The 14181-nt window shown below is 41.7% G+C and overlaps 1 protein-coding gene across 1 annotated transcript in view; it reads right to left on the bottom strand.

Annotated features, from left to right (window-relative positions):
- ABCD2 (ATP binding cassette subfamily D member 2) overlaps positions 1–14181 on the bottom strand; it is a 46431-nt gene that overhangs the window by 13495 nt on the left and 18755 nt on the right. Inside the window, exon 7 of the mRNA XM_075024880.1 lies at positions 1755–1900. Within this exon, the coding sequence (XP_074880981.1) occupies positions 1755–1900 (146 nt within the window). The remainder of the gene's footprint in view (positions 1–1754; positions 1901–14181) is intronic.

The raw sequence follows: 14181 nt of genomic DNA, 5'->3' as shown, positions 1-14181 counted from the left end.
CAAATCTGGGGTTTCAGTTTGGCAATATGGAACACTGACCCTAGCCAACAGCATCTCATACGTGGAGCACAGTAACTGCTCCATCATCAGTTACACGCTCCAGCTGCAGGGTTATAAACCACAACGATGTGCATTCAGAGACTGCTGGGGATATGGTTTTGGCCACTGAGGGTCATGTGGTTTTCAGCACATCTACAAGTACCAGCAGGCTACAAATGCACACTCCACAGTGGCTTCTTGCCACTGACAATTTAACTGCTCCTCCTTTTCCAGCTTCCCATTCCAAGCTCCCCATTCCAACACATCTGCTTGTTCTTCTGCAATCTGGGCACTTCACATAGTGAAGTAAGTGACTCAGGAATACTAACAGGAATAGTTGTGATGTCAGTGTAACGAGTAGAGGCCTTCTCTGCAATTATTCCGGTCACAGAGTTTAGTGCTCTGCCCACTTTTCAACCCTTGTGTCAGTATCAGATCTGAATAATAATATGAATCAGAATGATGGCAGATTCTTATTTTCTATTGCAACTTGAGGGCCAACACTCATTACCACATTCTTAACAAAGAAGCGTTAACCCGTGGAAAGATGAGAGTCTATCAACTGGACTGTGAGGTGGAGAAGTATCTGTAGGTATACAATTGCTGCTGTAAATGATTACTACTCCCCACTCTAAAATGTGCAGAAAAGATACCAGATGAGTGTCCATGCATACTTCAAAAATAAAATACAACTTCTGCCTTTTGAACAGAGCAACAGGTTGCCATCCAGGAATGGCAATTTAGACATTGCCTTGGGATTCCCAATGGCTGAGGCACTACTCTCTGTTGCCAGAACAATCCTGAGAGACACCAAGCACACACATTACGAGGCAATGCACCTGAAGTACCCTCTCAAAAAGGAGCACTGACAGCAGGCAGAGAGAGGCAAGGTACATCCAGCACTCCCACTGTCAGCTCCTTAGAGGGTTCTGAAGATCCTCCTTCTCTCTAAATGTTACCACCTTTGTCCTATGTCTGTTTTAAAAGCATAATGATGGGGAGGATATTCAAACTAGAGATTAGTGGCTGGTGGGAACAAAAGGATGAAAATTATTGCTATGCTTGGGAAAAAAAGCCATGAAATGCTCCAGTTCCTTAGACAAAAGAGAAGACTTTAGCATCTTAACATTTACTGTGCCAGTGTATTTACACTGTCCCCTACTCTTAGGACAAACGACACCGAGGACACATGGCAACTTAAAGAGCAAGTGGTAGATGGCAACACTCTACTACCAGCCAGTGTCGTTTGGTTATTTTTAACTTGTTCGCCCTGGTGGTGTGGTATCAGACACTCCTTCTCATGGCACATAGTCCTGCTGATCCCACAAACCAGGGAGATGAAAGCAGACCTGACTCTCTGTTCATTCACATGCTTTCGAGTTGATGTAGTCAGTGACATTACAAGTTTTAAGACAGGTTACATTTTCTAAGAAAATGAAGGAAGGTCAGTGATCTCACAATACCATGAAAAGGCTGGCCATTACAAGAGAACAAGGATGTTCAGCTTGGGCATGGATTTACTGGGGAGGAGAGGAGCACTTAGCTTTTCTCCCTCCGTTAGCATCAGGAGCAACAACCATGTGGTTGTGCAGCTCCCACAACCACAAAAGGTCTGGATCCAGTTTTGCCAGTTCAGTAAGTAAAGGTTAGTCTCACTAAGACACACACACGAGGAATGGATTTTGTAAAGCTTTTAACAAAAATATGCAATTTACCTCCTTCTCTTTGAACTATGTGGTAAAGATGAACCATATGCAGGATACACTCCAGATCTTGATCTTGGTAGCCTTTCTCGTGCATGTCATCCACTGAGTCTGGATAGATGACTTGATCACGTAGCGTTCCAATGGACATGTAGGGCCTGAGAAACAATACAGAGAAACCAGTAATCTTGAGCTGGCTCCAAGTGAGTGCCTCTTGCTGACGCTCTATGAGTAGACTATAATGCTTTAAACACCATGTTGCTAAAACTGGATTTATCTGTGGGTGCACTGTTGGTGAATGTTTTTCTAAACTTACCCTAGGGACAATGTATTGTTTCCATAACAGCTGATTACAGGGTAGCAACAGGGGTAGTATTAGCGTGAAAACAAAATGACACATCAGGCAGAATAAACATCCACTTCATAGCTCATTTTGAATACTTTCACTTGGAATCAGGGAAACTCTACTGTATTCAAGGTTTGGTATGCTTAGAGATTTAGAAATTGAATTAAACACTCACATGTTAAAAGCAAATTTTAACAAAAATGTTGCAGCTCAAACTGGGAAAGACTTCCTTGGTGCAGCAGCAGACACCCAAGTCAGGCAGGAGAGCATTGAAAGCCTCCTTTGCACACTACTGTTCTGGATTGCAGAATTGAGACCATGCGCAACTTAGCTGGCTCTAGAAGCCATTGTAACACTTCTGAATTGCAAAAAAAGCATACAATAGAGAAGTTGATCAGCTTAAACCTCCCAGCACCAGCCTCCCTTTGCCAAGCACAAGGCTGAGCTGTATGTGAAGCAGCTTCTGAATCACCATGTTCCCAGACCAGGTAATACCATCTGTCTTACTAAAACAAGGTGTCTCGACTCTGGAGCCAGAGTCCTCAATCACAGCCATGTCCCTGGAATGGCTACGGACAGTCTCCACAATGTCATAAGCTGTGCCCAGCCTCTGGTACAGCCCAGGCCCCCAAAATCCTCCTAGTCTCTAAACAAAGTCAGCTCAAAGAACAGTTTTACATCTCTAAGATATTCAGGCTAGGATAGCAAAGGCAATCTAAGACACATCTATTTGACCATCCCTTTTGCTGCTCTTGTTCTAAGGATTTCTTGTGAAGGATAAATATCCATCCTGTCCCACAGACACTGCTGATAGCTCTTGGAAGCTGGAAACACCCCAGGAATGATCTGTCAGATTTTGAGTTTGGAAGGGAAGGCCACAGCCAAAGAACAGTCAGGTTCCGGACTGTGTCCCACTTTCTGTGTCAAGAGTTACACTAACTCCCTCTGAGTTCATCTGCCAAAAGAATGCTAGTTTTATTAAAGTTGTGGTGCCACGGGATGATGACAGAAAGGAGCGGTTAAAATTGGGCCAGCAATGAGGAGGCTTCCAGGCAGCTTGCTTTTGCCACTGAGAACTGCTTCCAACAACTTCACAGCACGTTGATGAGAGGTCAATTTTCTTCCATGAAGAGCTCTGGACCTGTGTAGTGGGAAGGTCTCAGCCATGCAGAGGCTTTCCCTGACAGAGACTTGTAATACCTTAGCAGATTTCTTCCCTTCCCTTGGCTCTGCAGAAGGGGTGGATTTACCCATTGTTATTCTTAAGAGTCCCTAAAATACACCACAGAGTAATTTGACGGAATTCATAATGCAACAGCTGTAGAACTACAGAACTAAAGCTGCAACATGAACTGAAAGTCATATTCAAGCTGGCATCAGCTGCATTGGGTTTAATGCTGCAGACATCCATGGTGAACTGTCTGTATCCACCCCTAGTTAAACTACTTTCTCCAGCAGCTGAGTGAGGGTGGGAAGGGCAGGGGATGTGAACTGCTCACAAATATTCGGTCATCTCATTGCTGTGGGCAGGCACCCAGATGGAGCAAAACCAGAACCGCAAGTCAAATACAAGCATTGCTGCTCCTCTTTGCTCATTGTTGTGCTTTCTGCTCATTGTGGGAAAAGTGCTGCTCTGGGCTGCTGCATAAACACTAGCATCAAGTACAGTGAACCATTTACATTAATAGGGATATTGCAAAATCTCAACTCTAAACTTTATATAACTTCATGAAGTAATGATATATTACATTTCCATAGTGCTCTCCACCTAAAATCCCCAAAGGCTTTATTTCTTGCATATGTAGAAATCACTTCACTTGCTCCAGACTGCTGCCATCTCTGGGACAGAAGACAGCAACTCCACCTGGGCTCAGGAAAGAATCAGGTTGTGCATAAGACTGTGTAATTTGGGTTCAGCTGCAGGTAAGGGCAAGGAGGACAGAGTTACCTATCACATGATTTGTCTGGGGTTTAATACCTTACTCCTGTGAAGTATGATCCTGTAATGACTAGCAGCTCTGAGACTTAACCTACAGCACAACCAGGAAGGCAATGCTCAAAAGCACTGTGCCAGGACACTTGTTGCCATGCTGTTTATTGAGTCACCAGCATCGCTTCCTGGTACAACTGGATTTTCCTTGTGGCCTCCCATCTAAACACACCAGTACCAACAAGCACGCCTCTACCTACCTAGTTTCTAAAAATTAAAGAAAAGCCCAGCCTGCAGTGGAATAGCAAACCCCATCAATTACTGACTAACTAGCAGAGAGGAAGAATAGCTTATGGCTATGGGTCTGTCCTGGGGGGTGGGAGAGCACGTTCTGCTTCCCCCATCCTATAGGGAGCCACTCATTGTCCCTGAGGGGACACTTCATCTTGCTTAGCATGAGATGTCTCATTTGGGGCTCCAACTCTTGACAACAGAGGCACCTTTGTGGTTGGTTTATCCCATTTATTTTTAGGGTGGGGATGGATTGCCTCCTGGGGGTGTCTTCTCCCTCAATGGCAAACGGAGCCCAGACAACTAACTTAGGTAATTAACTTCTAAAGAGCTAAAGTTAGATGAGATCTCATCTAACTCATACTCTCATAATCTCATACTAAACCAGATTTCTCTATCCATAACTTGAAGACAATAGCCTCCTTACCTACCATGCCACAAAGTCAAACACACTAAAACCTGTTAAACATCAATTGAGGTTACATGTGTGTGATACCTAGACATTAAGCAGTAAGAAGTATGGGTAACTGGATACAGCAACAGTGAAATTTTGGCTTTGCCAGTAAGCTCCTTGTTAAAATATTGTTTTCATTAAATTTTTAGCAGTTCAAACAACAAAAACTGTCTTTTTGTCCTGAAGTAATACTCTATTTTAACTGGACTTAATTGATTTTTGATGGAGTTTTTCCTTTCAGCCAGAGTGTCTGGGTTCCAGTCTCAAAGGAAGCACTCTTACAGACTCTGAAAGCAACTCGTCTGCTGTGCAGAGGCCATGTCTTTGACAGTAATAGCTCTGCAATTGTTTTCTTTCTTTCTCTGCTCTCTGAAGAAAGATTCCTACACTGTTTTTGAAAGACAGGATTTAAGATCAGTAATCCTTTTTTAAAGCTTTGGTACCAAACCTCCAGAAAGCTAAGAAAGCATCTTGCCTTGTTTTCTGAGATTTCAAGGCATTTATTGGAAGAGATGCTTTCAGTTCTCATAAACTGATCTTTTTTCAGTCAGTTTGATGGTTTTATTGCATCACCAATTTCTGTCTGGTGCACTTAGCACTCCACTTGGCAGAGTTGTAACTTCATTCTGCTAGTAACAAGCCATCATCCCTAAGGCTTACAGCTTCCCCCTTGCAGTGCAGGCTTTAAAAAAAGATGATAACAAGATGCGCTGCAATCTGAAGCCTGTGGTATGGACAATTCCCCAGTGTCCTACTGACACATGACATTGTGTACAATGTTGGCAAAATATTAGAGAAATCATATGGGGAGGAAGGGCAAGTGTTGCCAATAATACGGTTTCTTTATTGAGGTGAGCATTGGGGAGGGAGAAAGGGGCAGGTGCTGCAAAACATATTGGAGTACATACCAGTCACTTGTCTTTCCAAACAGAGGACTTACATGCTGGAGCTGTTAGGCATAAAGACAGAGGTCTAATGCCAATTCAAAGGGATTGTAGATTAACACTGCATGCTGTAACCAGGCAGTAATAACATCTAGTAATTCTCTGATGTCTTGAAGAGCAGAGGGCTTCACTCTTTTGGGTAGCAAGTTAAGGAAGATGACTTGCTTAGATGTCAAGAAATTTCTACTCCAAAATCAGAACAAGCCATATCCACTTGAAATGTTTACAAATACTTCCTGAATGTATTCAAAGGTGTTTTCATCTTCCATGCAAAATAAACTGTGCTGACAGAACTTATAACCTGTTCTGACATCCATAATATTATTTTAAAGAATTATAGCAACTAATCAATATGCACTTTGAGAGTCTATAAAGCAATCTGAATGGTCAGAGTTTTAATTATAAGCACCCTGGAATAAGAAAGGGACCAAAAATATATCTTAATTAAGTGGCTGGCGTCAGAAGTTAAGGGATATTAGTCCAATGTAAGTGCCCAAGGAACTGCTTCCAGGTACAGTCTGAAGCTCACCTCGCCTTCCTTGGCACAGACTGTGATTAACACTTCCTCCATGGAAGGTAAAGCCTAAAAACATGGGGCTTGTGATTCTGGAACCCATCTGCATGCCTCCAACAGAGCAATCAGGACCTGACTTGCCATTTGCTGTCTAAGTGTGTTTGCAGTTATTATTGCACTATTATTCTCACAGATACGCAGTTACGTGGGAAAATTACGTGTAATGCAACTACAAACTCTTGACTGACCCATCTTTTAAGTTTCTGTCTCTGGCTGACAAGATGGCTGTCTAATATACCCCAAGTAGGAGAGAGAAAGGGGAACACTACACCTGGGATTCTCCTTTTCAGATAAATTGCAGCTTGGCTTTTCAAAGGAGATTAGGATAGCTTCAGAGTGCAATTCAGAGTGCTTGATTTGACATCGAAAGTAAAATGTATTCCAAATTTAGGCATTTCTATTCAAGAAGATGATACTGGAGTCCAAGCTTCAGCCATGGAGGTATCTTCCTAGGAAACCTGGAAGATCTTAAGGAGTCAGTGCTTGCACTGAAGAATTTCCAGTCCAGAAAGCCAAGGGCACAGCTCACACCTACAGCTGTGCCCAAATGCTAAATCCCCAGAAGGTCTAGTACAGCATGGGATATGAAAGCAACAGTTTTAAGTCCAGCACAAAACACTGCAGCTACTAGAGATGCAAGATGAGGGGCTGTATGACAAGGTAAAGGTTGGCAAATCTCTTCCAAGAATGGGGTTCATGCTAAGTTCTTCTCAGCTTGCAGGGCATCAGATTCCCATTTTTCTAGGCTAGTGTCCAGGCTAAAGAGCAGTCAAAGGGAGGGCACCTTCTAATCTTCCCACTGAAGCAAGGAAACTGCTGCTAAGAGGCAGGAATCATGTGTCTGAAGAGACAGTTATTGGAAAGAACCTAATTATAATACTACATCAGTCAGAGAGACTTTAGTACCAGTCATTGTGCCATATACCATTTATGTTATTACTTTTTTTCCCAGTGTTCTTAAATATAAAAGGCAGTAACTATCCTAATCCTTCAGTAGCTTTATAAAAACATATTAAAGGGGGTTCTAATCTAATTTAGGTGCCTGCTCTCAGGAGAGGGCTTGTTATACATAAAGGGGTTTAACATTTAGGTATCAGTTTGGCACCTAAACTTCAGTATAAGGCAGGAGTTCAGGCATACATTTATATTTAGAGATTCCTATGGATTAACTCTAGGTGGCTCCCTTTACCTACTGCACAAATTTTTTAGCTAATTTTCCAAAAGCCCAAATCTCCACCTGACTATCTAGGGAATCCACCTATATTTAGAACTTTCCATCACCTTGCTGGTGCCAAGATCCTAGTTTTTTACATGCTGTAATACCTCGGCTGGAATCACCTCAGGAGAACTCTGGCTTTGCCATGCTCCTGATTTAGGTCAATAGTAAAAATTCAACAGTTTTCAACAGCAGCAAAGCTTGATCAACAGTGATGCTCAAGAAATGCCAACCTCCACTAAGTAAAATGATCTGGATTCCTAATAGTTCTTTGATGACGTTAATAAAATAGACAGCAAAAAACTAATGATGGCACCACCAACCACTACTGCAACTTTGAGAAAATAAAATGTCTTGAATGAATGTGAATTAAGTTCTTTTTAAGTAGTGTTGTATCCACTACTCTCACACGGAAGGTGGTATCACTAAAGAGTTATCGCTAAAAGGTGGTATCACTAAAAGTAATAAATAATAATACAATATTTAGCAAAATGTTAAAAAAGCACAGGCTCAGTTTATTGCATTGTATCTAGTTCAAGGGATTTTAAGGCCAGCTAAAGTTTCAGCAATGCTTCTAAAGATATAAATAATTGATCTCTCTTTAAAATACCCTACACTGAACTCTCCTCTCCAGTTATACAGAACTAGCCATGAACATCCTCTAAATATTTCAGATAGATCAGTTACCAGAGTGGAATGTAATAGCTTATAGCCATTAACATAGTTAACAGGAAATGAAATGCACAGTATGAAAAGCTGAATTCTCAATGCATATAATTAGAATCTGATATCAAAGGCTGAAAAAATCACATGAATCACTCTGTGGCTTTCTTTCCAAAGAAGCTATGCACATCTCTGCAAGAAAATAAACTGGGAAGAAATAATAACCTGAAAGGTAAAAGTAGTCTTTAATTTAAAGCACTATTCATGCTCAGGTATCATCTCATCTCATGATTTACTTATTTACCATTATGAAGATCACTTACAATATAACTAGAACTGGTCAGATAGCATAAAAGTTTAAGGCGAACAACTCACAAAATTATCCAGTTCAGTCTATCTGTACCTTGTGATAGGCAGAGACAACAGAAAGAACACAAGAACACATGTATAATTAAAAAAAAAACCCAGACAATTTCTACAAAATCCCAGCAGCTAATCCAATCTGAAATAATTATACCTCCTGCAATGAATCAAATCAACCAGCCAGACAAATGAAGGAAAAATACTCTCCTTTTCTTAAACATCCAATTTTTGCAGGCCCAGTCTTTTCATGCTTCTGGTAGTCCTGATGATAAAAGGATTATTTGGATGGATGATCATGAAGATCAATGAATTGAAGAAAGAACAATGAGCTGTTCAGGACAAGAATTTAGCCTGCCAGTCCCACCAGGCATACCCCAGCCTAAGAGGTGTTTCTGATTTTTAGCACAGCAATGTAACACAATGAGCAAGGCAGTTTCCCTCTTTTAGAAAGATCCCAAATCATTCATGGTTTTGCAGATGAGAAGTGACACCTTACTTCACAGAGAAGAGGAAGTGTAGACAGTGAAGCCTCTAGAGCAGAGGCTGCTTTTTCTCTGGGTTTCTACAATGCTTATTTGTCCAAGGCATCATTTTTTCCATGCACTGGGATATGAATATGCAAGTAATACTAGAGCAATAGTGTGTCTCCAGTGAAACACTCTGCCAACAAGCGAAGTCACACACTGCACTGACTTCCCTCCCTAATCCTCTGTGAGACACTGCATTACACAGGACAGAACATGGCAGTATAGAATACAGAGACGCATCATGTATATGGATACATGGAACATTATTATGGCCATTTTATAAGCATTATAGGTACCTGAAGCGGCCACAAGGGAGCTGTAGTAATCTCTAGCAGAAAGTAAAATTGATAGGGTATAATTAATGCAAAATGTTAGGCAGATAAACAAGCCTGGAAAAGTCTTCCCTCTTGGGAAAGACACGCTCCCCTCTAAGGTAGGCTAGTGCACACATGCTGAACTGCAGAAAAAAAAAACACCTGCTACATGCTCCCATGAGACCATGACATAATTAATGACTCAAGAACAAAGAACTGAAAATCCAGTGTTGTAGGGACTACTCAGCATTATTTGCAGAAGAGACTCATCTCACCTCAAAGTTACTCATCCAAGTCTGAGTTAGTCGCCCCAGGCTCTCTTTGTAGTAAACAGAGTCCTCTAGTGAACTGGGACCTCCAGTAGGTCTCATGTGTCTTACATGTTTGTCCTAGGACACAGGACGAACGGCTGCAGTGATCTGAACTGGAGGACTGCTGTGCATTGAGGAGTTAGCGACCCGCAGAACAGTTGATCTGAGTGGGCACAGGCCTGTGCTATACTTCGCTGCACCGTGCTGGGCTGCGCTGCACACATAACTTGGCCTTCAGGCCTGGGCTGTGCTGCACTTATCACTTGGCTGCAGGATAAACTTTGCTGGCTCATCATAACGGAGGAGCCTGCAAGAAGCTCCCACTTGGCACCAGCAATGACACCACCTGCGTGTCCTTGTGTTTATCTTGAAGTAAAGCAGCATGTTCTCATGCTAACATTCTTTTGTTTGGCAGTAGAAATGATAAATGGAATTGTTTACTTCCAAGAAAATCCTATCAGAGCACTAAAGACCATAACGCCAATGAACCTTAGCATGGGTGAGATCAAGCGCAGCATGCCATGCTGTGACTAGAGGTCTGTCTGGTGCTGCCCAATGCTGGGTTCCTAGCATCTGATGGGACCTAAGTGCCACAAAGATGATAAAGGGACTGGAGCACCTCTCCTGTGAGGAAAGGCTGAGAGAGCTGGGACTGTTCGGCCTGGAGAAGAGAAGGCTCAGGGGGATCTCATCAATGTATAGAAATACCTGAAGGGAGGGTGCAGAGAGGACAGAGCCAGGCTCTTCTCAGTGGTGCTCAGTGACAGGACCAGAGGCAACGGGCGCAAACTGAAACACGTGAGGTTCCCTCTGAACATCAGGAAACACCCATTTGCTGTGAAGGTGACTGAGCACTGGAACAGGTTGCCCAAGGAGGCTGTGGACTCTCCATCCTTGGAGATATTCAAAAGCCATCTGGCCATGGTCCTGGGCAACCAGCTCTAGGTGGCCCTGCTCGAGCAGGGGGGTTGGACCAGACGACCTCTAGAGGTCCCTTCCAACCTCAACCAGTCTGTGATTCTGTGATTATCTATGCTATTGACTTATTCCTTATCTCTAATAAAAGGAATTTTAATTAATGGATTACAAAGCCTACATTTCCCTGCTTTTAAATGAAGTTCCATAAACAGTCTGGCATATACATGGATGCCTGGAAAGGTGGTACAGACAACATGTAATTATTGGTGCTAAAGGAGGACTTTTGATATTCAAAAGAAGCAAGTGAGGGGTGGAGGCATTGCAAACTCATGCTGGCAAGAACATGGTGTCCAAAACACATTATGAAACACAGAGCAGCTGACTGCCAGAGGTCCTAGTAGAAATATACCTGCAACTGTGCAACCTTGCAGACAAAAATTTAGCTCTTCTGTAACACTGAGGAAGACATCTCAAAAAAATGTAAATAGAGGAAGCTCTACATATTAGTGACTTTTGTGCAGGAGCCAAAACAATATTTATGTGCTTAGTACTGAAGCAATACTCAAAATAGGAGGGATGCTGCTTTGATTACAAGAATGGATTTCACCTTTTAGTTGCATACACATCATGGCATTTAATTAGACATGCAGCTGACAGCACTTTACATTATACCTCTGTGTATGTGTCACTTGGTAGGAATGCAGTGAGTTACTGAGTGGATCTTAATCCCCTAATGATCAAGTTCTTGTATGGATCACAAACAAAAGGGACTTGGCTTGCATAAAGTTAAATGACCACATTGTGCATTAAGTGAGACATCTCCATGATCTGGAGAATGAAGTCTTGCCATCCATCCATACAGAAGGTCGTAATAATAGAACCTACACATTGTGCATTAAGTGAGACATCTCCATGATCTGGAGAATGAAGTCTTGCCATCCATCCATACAGAAGGTCGTAATAATAGAACCTACTTCAACTGAAAAGACCACCAGTAGATTAGAGACGATACTGAAAGCTCATACCAAATCAAGCTTGGACTTCCTTGGTGATTCAAACTTGTCAAAAAGAGTCTTCATTTGTATCAAGTGTGGTACTGGCTTCTGTGTTTCAGACAGCTGCCCACTAGGAAATGCACAAGACTCCATATGGAGTAAAAGTTGTGTATGTATGAACACATCTCAGTTCCTCACCCACGTTTAGTCCTCTTGGTATCTCACATAGCTGCAGCTTGCTCCAGAGATGCCCCCAGCCTGAAGGGATTGAGGGATCAAAACCTCAGAGCATGCTGAAGTCCTTCACAAACATCAGTTTAGCTGTAGCCTTTAAGACTGGTGTTGGATTTATGTAAATACATTTTAAATCTAAACTAAACCCCAATGCAGCAAGCTGACTAAAGCCTTCAGTCTGGGATTTCTGCAACACTTTGCCTAATAACAGAAAAGACTTGTAAGCTGTGCTTTAATTAGATGACTCTTGTGTCTGGCCAGTAAGGAAGGCACTTTGCATGGCTTGAGAGGGAGGAGTAGCAGCTAATCCATAAAGCTATTTTCCACCTCTGACTATTAGCATAGGTGAATCTTGTTCACAATGTGCTACCGAGAGGTACTGTCATTACTTGTGATCAGTCAGCACATAGACCTAATTAAAAACCTTCAAACTTTACAGCTGTGAGTGAGCCTTCAAATGGAGAGGTCTCCCAGTGATCCTGGCAGGCAAAGCTTCAGCTAACCTACATAGCAGCAAGACAAGAACTCTCCTGTTGTAGGTGAGACAAGACAGGACTTCCTTCAATCAGGAAGCAGAAGTGCAAGCATTTCCATGCAAGTCCCAGTAAGATGAAATGGGAAAAGCTGTGCCCTGGTTGAGGAGATAGCCTAACAGCCCTCTTAGATTCAAGGCCACACTTTTTAATGAACAGCAGAACACTGAGTTAGCTGTCTTGAATTGATTCATTTCAATAAAGAAAAAAGAAGATACAAAGTAGCAGTCAATTTGTTAAAGCAAACCTATATCAAAATAGTATGCATAACTGAAGTATGTTATGTTATGTTTTGTGTTAACGCTATCTACCACAGACCTTTTTCTCATCTGTCAGATAAGTGGTGAACTTTGGAAATGAACATATTTGAAAGGAGCACCATGAACTTTATAACAGTATGACAGATAGATGCAGCGTGCAAGGGAGTAGATATCTATACAGCATGACATGAACTGATGGCAAAGTACTGAAGGAACAAGTCAATGTGGTGGCATACTATCAGCAAAATGCTGAAGGTCAATAACAACCACTAGCGCAACGTTGGCATGTGCAGTCAGAGTACAGTTTAACTGCAGCTGACCCAACTAAAGGGATCATAGTTAAAGACAGAGCAGTATGACCTGACAAGAAATTAGGATGTGCAAAATACAACATAGCATAGAGACATCTGAGCCAATCTCAATAAGATGAGGCAACAGAACGCACGTAGGCATACTTGCACAGCACTCCATTTGGGCTACTTCTCTAACAGACCACACGCTAATGACAAAGTAGTCTAATACAGAAGAACCATATATATACATACTACATATGCACATACTTTCATACGTAGTATAGGGTTTCTGAAAGTAAACACAACAATCTGCAAGATTAAATTGTTTAGGTAGTCAAAAACTGTCTTAGGAAACAAACACATTTTAATGACAGTGGCCACTACTAACTACCTCCACGCTTAAGATAACATTTGAATCATGCTATAATCTTCAACATTTCATGTGCTTATAATGTAAAAAATGACTTTTATTTTATCACTTTATTATTTATATCACTTAGAACTGAAATATTCTTGCTTGGTTTCATCTATATGACAAATATCCTTGGACTACTTAGGAAAATCACATCAGACATTTGCATTAGTTAAGGAGAGGAAATATATCTTTATAGCTGATGCAATTTTGTTTAGTAGCCAAGGATATTTTTAGAATACAGAAGGAAAAACACCAGATAGGAAATGACTTGTAAAGGAACCCCAGATAAAATACCAGAAATAGAGCAGACATATGCAAAAACAAACAGCTTAGGAGGGCCAGATAAACCTTTAAACTGTTACGTTCCGTACTGCCCTAGCATTAATAAGAAGACAGGAAGACAGAGGTACATAAATCTTAAATGATGAAGAACAAACAACCTTTGATATTAGGGCATCTTTGGTTGCCTCCATTTTAGCATCTGACAAGCCTGGTGGTGAAGGAAAGAAATATTAGAGATCTACTTGAATGAGCAATAGAAAGAGAGAAAGAATACAGAATTGGACTGTCACTGTGACCACTGAGAAAGTGGTCAGGGTTGGCCTTCTACTAGAATGGCACACAGAATTACAGAGAAACTATGCATACTACTGGAGAAACATGTCCCTCTCACAAAAATACCCAAATTATAGTAGAAGCAAGCTGGAGAGAAAAACCAGTAACAATGGACCAGGAGAAAGAAGTACAGTGGATTAAGAATTACTCCGAGCTCTATGAAGGTGAATCAGTGAATCAGTCCTCAAGAAAGACAGAGAAAATGCTGATGGACGTTTTAGATATGTGCTGTGCTAGGAAGAC

Source organism: Buteo buteo, chromosome 4 (genome assembly GCF_964188355.1).
Source record: "Buteo buteo chromosome 4, bButBut1.hap1.1, whole genome shotgun sequence".
NCBI classification, from domain to species: domain Eukaryota; kingdom Metazoa; phylum Chordata; class Aves; order Accipitriformes; family Accipitridae; genus Buteo; species Buteo buteo.
This window is presented reverse-complemented; position numbering and strand designations above follow the sequence as displayed.